The sequence below is a fragment of the Aedes albopictus genome, chromosome 1 (assembly GCF_035046485.1).
Source record: "Aedes albopictus strain Foshan chromosome 1, AalbF5, whole genome shotgun sequence".
Classification (NCBI taxonomy): Eukaryota; Metazoa; Arthropoda; class Insecta; order Diptera; family Culicidae; genus Aedes; species Aedes albopictus.
Genome location: NC_085136.1, coordinates 67,216,693 through 67,225,050, shown reverse-complemented (window position 1 = coordinate 67,225,050; position 8,358 = coordinate 67,216,693). Strand labels below are relative to the sequence as shown.

The 8,358-nt window shown below is 45.6% G+C and overlaps 1 protein-coding gene across 2 annotated transcripts in view; it reads right to left on the bottom strand.

Moving 5' to 3' along the window:
- Window positions 1-2,160: 2,160 nt before the first annotated feature.
- LOC109414690 (sodium-independent sulfate anion transporter-like) overlaps window positions 2,161-8,358 on the bottom strand; it is a 60,043-nt gene continuing 53,845 nt past the window's right edge. For both annotated transcript variants that reach the window (XM_062845091.1, XM_062845099.1), the window contains exons 2-3: window positions 3,117-3,839; window positions 2,161-3,059 (exon numbers count right to left, since the gene is read on the bottom strand). In XM_062845091.1, the coding sequence (XP_062701075.1) occupies window positions 2,272-3,059; window positions 3,117-3,839 (1,511 nt within the window). In that variant the 3' untranslated portion in view covers window positions 2,161-2,271. The remainder of the gene's footprint in view (window positions 3,060-3,116; window positions 3,840-8,358) is intronic.

Here is an 8,358-nt window from a genome sequence, read left to right as displayed (position 1 = left end):
AGACAGACAGACAGACAGACAGACAGACAGACAGACAGACAGACAGACAGACAGACAGACAGACAGACAGACAGACAGACAGACAGACAGACAGACAGACAGACAGACAGACAGACAGACAGACAGACAGACAGACAGACAGACAGACAGACAGACAGACAGACAGACAGACAGACAGACAGACAGACAGACAGACAGACAGACAGACAGACAGACAGACAGACAGACAGACAGACAGACAGACAGACAGACAGACAGACAGACAGACAGACAGACAGACAGACAGACAGACAGACAGACAGACAGACAGACAGACAGACAGACAGACAGACAGACAGACAGACAGACAGACAGACAGACAGACAGACAGACAGACAGACAGACAGACAGACAGACAGACAGACAGACAGACAGACAGACAGACAGACAGACAGACAGACAGACAGACAGACAGACAGACAGACAGACAGACAGACAGACAGACAGACAGACAGACAGACAGACAGACAGACAGACAGACAGACAGACAGACAGACAGACAGACAGACAGACAGACAGACAGACAGACAGACAGACAGACAGACAGACAGACAGACAGACAGACAGACAGACAGACAGACAGACAGACAGACAGACAGACAGACAGACAGACAGACAGACAGACAGACAGACAGACAGACAGACAGACAGACAGACAGACAGACAGACAGACAGACAGACAGACAGACAGACAGACAGACAGACAGACAGACAGACAGACAGACAGACAGACAGACAGACAGACAGACAGACAGACAGACAGACAGACAGACAGACAGACAGACAGACAGACAGACAGACAGACAGACAGACAGACAGACAGACAGACAGACAGACAGACAGACAGACAGACAGACAGACAGACAGACAGACAGACAGACAGACAGACAGACAGACAGACAGACAGACAGACAGACAGACAGACAGACAGACAGACAGACAGACAGACAGACAGACAGACAGACAGACAGACAGACAGACAGACAGACAGACAGACAGACAGACAGACAGACAGACAGACAGACAGACAGACAGACAGACAGACAGACAGACAGACAGACAGACAGACAGACAGACAGACAGACAGACAGACAGACAGACAGACAGACAGACAGACAGACAGACAGACAGACAGACAGACAGACAGACAGACAGACAGACAGACAGACAGACAGACAGACAGACAGACAGACAGACAGACAGACAGACAGACAGACAGACAGACAGACAGACAGACAGACAGACAGACAGACAGACAGACAGACAGACAGACAGACAGACAGACAGACAGACAGACAGGCAGACAGACAGACAGACAGACAGACAGACAGACAGACAGACAGACAGACAGACAGACAGACAGACAGACAGACAGACAGACAGACAGACAGACAGACAGACAGACAGACAGACAGACAGACAGACAGACAGACAGACAGACAGACAGACAGACAGACAGACAGACAGACAGACAGACAGACAGACAGACAGACAGACAGACAGACAGACAGACAGACAGACAGACAGACAGACAGACAGACAGACAGACAGACAGACAGACAGACAGACAGACAGACAGACAGACAGACAGACAGACAGACAGACAGACAGACAGACAGACAGACAGACAGACAGACAGACAGACAGACAGACAGACAGACAGACAGACAGACAGACAGACAGACAGACAGACAGACAGACAGACAGACAGACAGACAGACAGACAGACAGACAGACAGACAGACAGACAGACAGGGTTCAGTTGATGAATGTAAAAATTGATTGAGGTATCATAGGTAGCTTATTAGCCCAAATAGCCGAGGCGGTAAACGCACGGGTATTCAGCATGACCATGCTGAGGGTGACGGGTTCGATTCCCGGTCGGTCCAGGATCTTTTCGTAAAGGAAATTTCCTTGACTTCCTTGGGCATAGAGTATATTCGTGCCTGCCACACGATATACACATGCAAAATGGTCATTGGCAGAGGAAGCTCTCAGTTAATAACTGTGGAAGTGCTCATAGAACACTAAGCTGAGAAGCAGGCTTTGTCCCAGTGAGGACGTTACGCCAAGAAGAGAGAGAGAGAGAGAGAGGTAGCTTATTAAAAATAAATAAAAAGGTGCAATCGGTATTAATATTTTATTTCATTTTTGTACATGTATTTAATAAGTCTTAACAATTTCACAGCAAACAGTACGGCATGATGGTAGGTACACCAATATGACACAATTTCAACCAATGTTTCGAACAACATTGTTATTGTCGCCATCTGCGTCGGTCTCGTCCTCCCAGAAGTTGAAAATCTCTTCGTCACTTTCTTCCAGGATCTTCCTTAGTGAAGGTTTCAGATTCAGAAGAATCAGCTTCTGACTAACCTTCTTCAATTCGCCCGCCAGTTCCTTCATACCCTTCGTCGAGGTGTGATCTAGCCCTATGACCCCTGAGCAGTCCACGACAATCGGAACCTGTTGTTCGTTGGCCACCTCAATGACCTTGGTCCGTAGGAAGTCCACCGCGGGGAAGAATATCCCCGTCTCCGGACTGAGTTTCACGTACCGGTGTCCTTGCTTCTCGATCGAATCCTGCTGAATTCCAGGTCGGACCCAAACTTTTAGCAGGCCGATCACGCTGATGAAGATTCCGAAGAGTAGACCAACCTCAACTCCAGCGAACAGACTCACGCAGAAGCATCCAACCCACGATAGAATGTCCGTCCTGGACGCCTTGAAGAGGACCTTGACGATGCTGAAGTCTACCATGAACACCACGGAGCAGATCAGGACCGCGGCCAGGGTGGTCTTGGGAATGAAGTAGAAATATGGGGTTAGCAAACTCAACGCCAACAGGGTCATGATGGCCGAGTAGATTCCGGCCAGAGGCGTTCGAACTCCGCTGGAGTGGCTGACAGCCGATCGGGTAAAGGCACCGCACGTGGGCATCGCACTGAAGCAGGACCCCAGCAGGTTGCACAGGCCGAGGGCGATCATCTCCTGGGAGGCATCGACAATCTTGCCGGCGGCTGAAAGTGGGAGAATTTTAGAATTCTATGATAGAGCTATTAAAATTCAAGACTTACAGAACGCCTTCGCGATCGACACGTTGGCAAGGACGGCCACCAGCGGCACCAGCACCAAACTGCTTCCCAGCTCCCGAACCACCTCGAAGTAGCCGATGGTTACATTCCCCGACTGGACGCTGTAGATCGGCAGTTCAAATCCGGGAATGCCTGGCTGGACGTGACCGGACAGTTTGAAGGGCACCTGTTCGCCGGAACTGTTCCACCGGAATGCGATCGCCGAGGTGATCAGTACGATCAACGCGTTTCTCGATAAGCTCAGATACCAGAGGAACTTTTTCAGCACTTTCCCGCGGGGAGTTTTGTCATTGATTGGGATTCGTGTGATCTGTCGAAGTCCCAGGAGGAAGGCGATGGCGAAACCGCCCAGGATCAGGTCGCCCGGATTGCTTTCCACGATCCGAGTCGTGAGACTGTACAACGTCTGGAAGAATCCGTGCGCCTTGGAGGGAATTCCGAAGAGGTGTTTCAGCTGGGTGCCCACGATGATCAGGGCGGTGGCGGACGTGAAGGCTGATGTAACCGGGATGGGAATGAAACTGACTAGGAAACCTAGCTTGAGGACGCCCATCAGCAGTTCAACCAAGCCGGCTAGGAAAGCGAGAATGATCATGTACTGGATCGGTTTGTCCATGGTGTACTGGACGGCTAGCAGGGCCATCAGGCTCGTAGGTCCGATCGAGACCTCCTTGACCGTGCCGAAGATGACGTAGACCAGAGATCCTGTGAAAAATGAAGAAGAAAATAAAAGATGAGATTGAGTGGAGTTTGGACAGGAGTTCAAAGGTAAGTTTCAAAGATTTTAACCATATATTTAGTGTAGTCAAGAGCACACTAAGATCTTTTTAGCATGTTTATATGCAAAGGGGGGCTAAGAGGGATTTAATGGGGATTCCTAAAGGTGGTTTTTGGAGTATGGTTCTGTAAAGAGCTAATTTCCAAAGATGTAGTAGGGTAACCAAAAACTTCCGTGACTAAGTGCTTGAAGATCTATAAGCGTAATCAATGGACTGTAGTTACATTTCTGTTACGGTGTAACATCCAACAGGTACATGGGGCATAGTTCTGTAGAAAACTGCTTTTCGAAGATGTTGTAGGACCTCTAAGAACTTCCGCGATTAACGGCCTTAAGATCTACAAGTATGATCGAAGGATTGCTCTTACATTACTGACGCGGTGTAACAACCTACAGGTCCATAGACCATAATTCATTAGAGAAGTAATGGTTTTTAATAAGATCTATTTGTGTAATTACCCCGCTTGCGCGTACGTAAAAGTGGCGACGAGGAAACTCATATATAATTCACATGTTCATAGCTATTGCTAGAACAAAAACGAGCTGAAAAGACAGTTTCTCTTCGTTCCAAACTTTCATCAGCACAGTATCAATCTATCAGATAACGCCTACGAGTTATGCAATCAAGCAAACTGTGCTACACATCAGAATAATAAAATACACATTTCTATCACCTTACGCCTGACATACACGCACCAATGTGGGAACCCTCTGCCCCACCAACACTCCGACATCCGCATGAATTTGTGTAGACTCAGAGGTATATCCGGTCTGATGTGGATTCGAACCATTGCAATCATCACTTCCTTCCTCTTCCCCACAATGACTGCAACCTGACGTGGCAGGCGCCATTGTCGCCTAAAAATGGAACATCACTAATAGACCTGTGCGCAGACTATATTTTGCTCGGCGGCGGCGTGAGGGCCATTTTTGATCGGCGGCGGCGGCGTTATCGGCGTGACGCCGGTGGCAGTTTTCGGCGGCGGCGGCGGCGGCGTGAATCGGCGTGACCAAAATTTGACCATAATTTCATCATTCGCGAAGCAAAGAAGTTGTCATTACGCTCTTGAATTTGTAGTCTGAGCTTTTTCATGACCATTAATTACATAAACTTTTACGTTAGAACCCAAATTACTTTTGAAACAAAACTAGTTGAATAACAGTTTCTTAAACTAAAGCTTGCTCAAGCGTCATTTTCGTTCCACTCCTGTACAGCTAAAATGTTTGTTGGGTTGGGCATAAATGAGCCGAAATAATAGGTATATTTTTGTTTTTACGTTGTTTACATTTTTTCAAATTTTTAACTGCTTCAACACTATATTAGTTTGGAAAGCCGAAGTACTCGCGGCTGCTACGAAGTTAGGGATAACAAATATTTATAATTGGAAAGGGCAATTAAATATTGATTTTGCTACAGTTTTTTGTTTTCTCAGAATCTTCAGAAGCTATCAAACTTTATAACATAGTTACACTATTTACACTAAGGAATCTCCAAATGATTTCAGGTAGGAATCTCAGAAGGAATCCTAGGAGGAGCCTAAAAGAAATTCAAGAAGAAAATTCTGGACTAATCTATGTAAGAACTGCTGTATGGAACCCTGAAGAAGCTTCTGCAGGAATCTCTGGCGGTTCAAGAATCTCTTTTAGAGATCCCTGCAGAAAATTCTGAAGTAATCCCTGATTGAAGTTTTCGAGGAATTTTAGAAGGAATTCCGGGACGATTCTTCGAAAGAAATTCCAGGAGGATTCCCAAATGAATTCAAGCAAGAATTTCCAAAGGAATTCCAGGAGGAACCTTCGACGGAATTCTAGCGGGTATTTCTAAAGAATTTCGAGAAAGAATCTCCAAAAGATTTCGAGGAGGAATCAACGAAAAATATCGAGAAAGAATCTGTAGGAATTCCAGCAGAATTTCCTAAGAGAATACTAGGAGGAATTCCCGAAAGAATTCTATTAGGAATCCTCGAAGGAATTTCAGGAGAAATCCCAAAAGGTATTCCAGCAGGAACCTCCGAAGGAATTCTAGGAAGAATCCTCGGAGGAATTCTAAGCGGCATCTCCGGTCCGGAGGAATTCCGTGAGAATTCCCCGAAGGAATTCTAGTAGGAATCTCCGAAGAGATTCGAAGAGGAATCACCATAGGAATTTCAAGATGGAATCCCGAAAGAAATCCCCGACAAAAATATCAGGAGAAATCTCCGAAGGAGTTTTAAGAAGAATTGTTGAAGGAAGAGGCCCTCAAAAGAAACCCCCGAAGGAATTCTAAAAGGAATACCCGAAATTACTCTAAAAGGAATCTCCGAAGGAATTCCAGGAGAAATACTCGAAAGAATTCTAGGAAGAATCTCCGAAGGAATTCCAGGAAGAAATCCTGCAGGAATTCTAGGAGGATTCCCGAAGGAATCCCAGCAGGAATCCCCAAATAAATTCCAGCAGGAATCTCCGAAGAAATTGAAGAAAAATCACCAAAGGAATTCCATGAGAAAACCCCGAAGGAATTCCAGGAGTAATCCCCGACAAAATATCAGGAGGAATCCCCGAATGAATTTCAGAAGGAATCCGCGAAAGAAGTCTAGAAAGAATCCCCGAAGAAATTACAGGAGAAATCCCTGCAGGAACCCCAGAGGTCACCTCCGAAGGAATTCCGGGAGGAATCTCCGAAGGAATCACAAGCGGATTCCTCAAAGAGGAAACCCCGAAGGAAATCCAAGACGAATCCCCATAGAAAGTGGAGGAGGAATCTCCTAAGAAATTAAAGAAGGAATCCTCGAAGGAATTCTAGGAAGAATCTTCGAATACCAGGAGAAATTCCCAAAGGTATTCTAGGAGAAATCACCGTAGAAAACCAAGAAAGAAATCCCGAAGGAATTCCAGGAGGAGTGATTCCATGAGGATTGTTTGAAAGAATGAAAGGAAGAATCTCCGAAGGAAAACTAAGATTCGTCCAAAAGAATTCCAGGAGGAAACCCCGACGGAATTACAGGAGGAAACGACGAAAAAAAATACCAGGAGGATTTAATGAAGGGAGTCCAGGATGAATCCCCAAAGAAATTCCAGATTTTTTTGAAGGTATTTAAGAAGAAATCCTCAAAGTAATTCTAGGAGGAGCCATCGAAAAATATCCAGGAGAAAACCTCGTAGGAATTCCATAAGAAACCCCTGACATAATTTCAGGTTCCCGCAGGAATTCCTAGATGAAACCCCGAAATAATTCCAGGAAAAATCTTCAAAAAAATCGAAGTGGAATCCCCGACGGAATATTAGAAGAAATCCCCTAACAAATTTCAGGAGAAATCCCCGAAGGAACTCTAGAAGGCATCCTCGAAGGAATTTAAGGAGGAATCTTCGAATTAATTCCAGGAGGAATCCCCGAAGGAAGTCCAGGAGAATTCCCTGAAGGAGGTCCAGCAGGAATATCCGACGATATTCCTAGAAGAATTCCTGAAGCAATTCCTGGAGAAATCCCCGAAGAAATGAAAGGAGAAATCCCTGTAAGAATCCCAAGGGAAACCCATGAAGGAATTCCGGGAGGATTCTCCGAAGGATTTCCAAGCGGAATACTCGAAGGATTTTCAAGAGGAATTCCCACAGGAAGTCCCAGAGGAATCCCTGAAGGAATTCTAGGAGAAATCACTGAAGCAATTCCAGAAGGAAATCCCAAAGAAATTCCAGAAGGACTCTTGAAGGAATTCCATGAGGAATCACTGAAAAAAAAATACAGGAAGAATTTCCGAAGGAATTCTAAGAGAAATCATCAAAGAAATTCCAGGAGGAAACCCCGAAGAAATTCCATAAGAAATCCACGTTAGAATATCAGGAGAAATCCCCAAAAGAATTTCAGGAAGAATCCATGAAGGATGTCTAGGAGGAATACCCGAAGGAATTCCAAAAGGAATCCCCAAAGGAATTCCAGAATGAATTCTAGGAGGAATCCCCGAAGGAAATACAAGAAGAATCCCTAAATGGAATGCAGAAGAAATCCCTGGAGGTATTCCAGGTGTAATCTCCGAAAGAATTCTAAGAGAAACCACCAAAGAAATTTGACGGAATATTAGAAGGAATCCCCAAAAGAATTTCAGGAGGAATCCTCGAAGGAAATCTAGGAGGAAACCCCGAAATAAAATCTAGGAAGAATCTCCGGAAGAATTTCAAGAGGAATCTCTGAAAGAATTCCAGGAAAAAGCCAGGAGGAATCCTTGGAGCAAGTCCAGGGGAACCCCTGAAGGAAGTCTAGGAGGAATCCCCGAAGAAATTACAGTAGAAATTCCTGCAGGGATTCCAAGGGAATGCTCGAAGGAATTCCGGTAGGAATATCCACAGGATTTTCAGGCGGAATCCTCAAAAGTGAAATCCAGAGGATGTTCCGGGTAGGGGGAAGGATTTGCAGGAGTTATTCTCTAAAGAATTCCATAAGGAAATGCTTGAGGAATTCTTGTAGAAACTCCA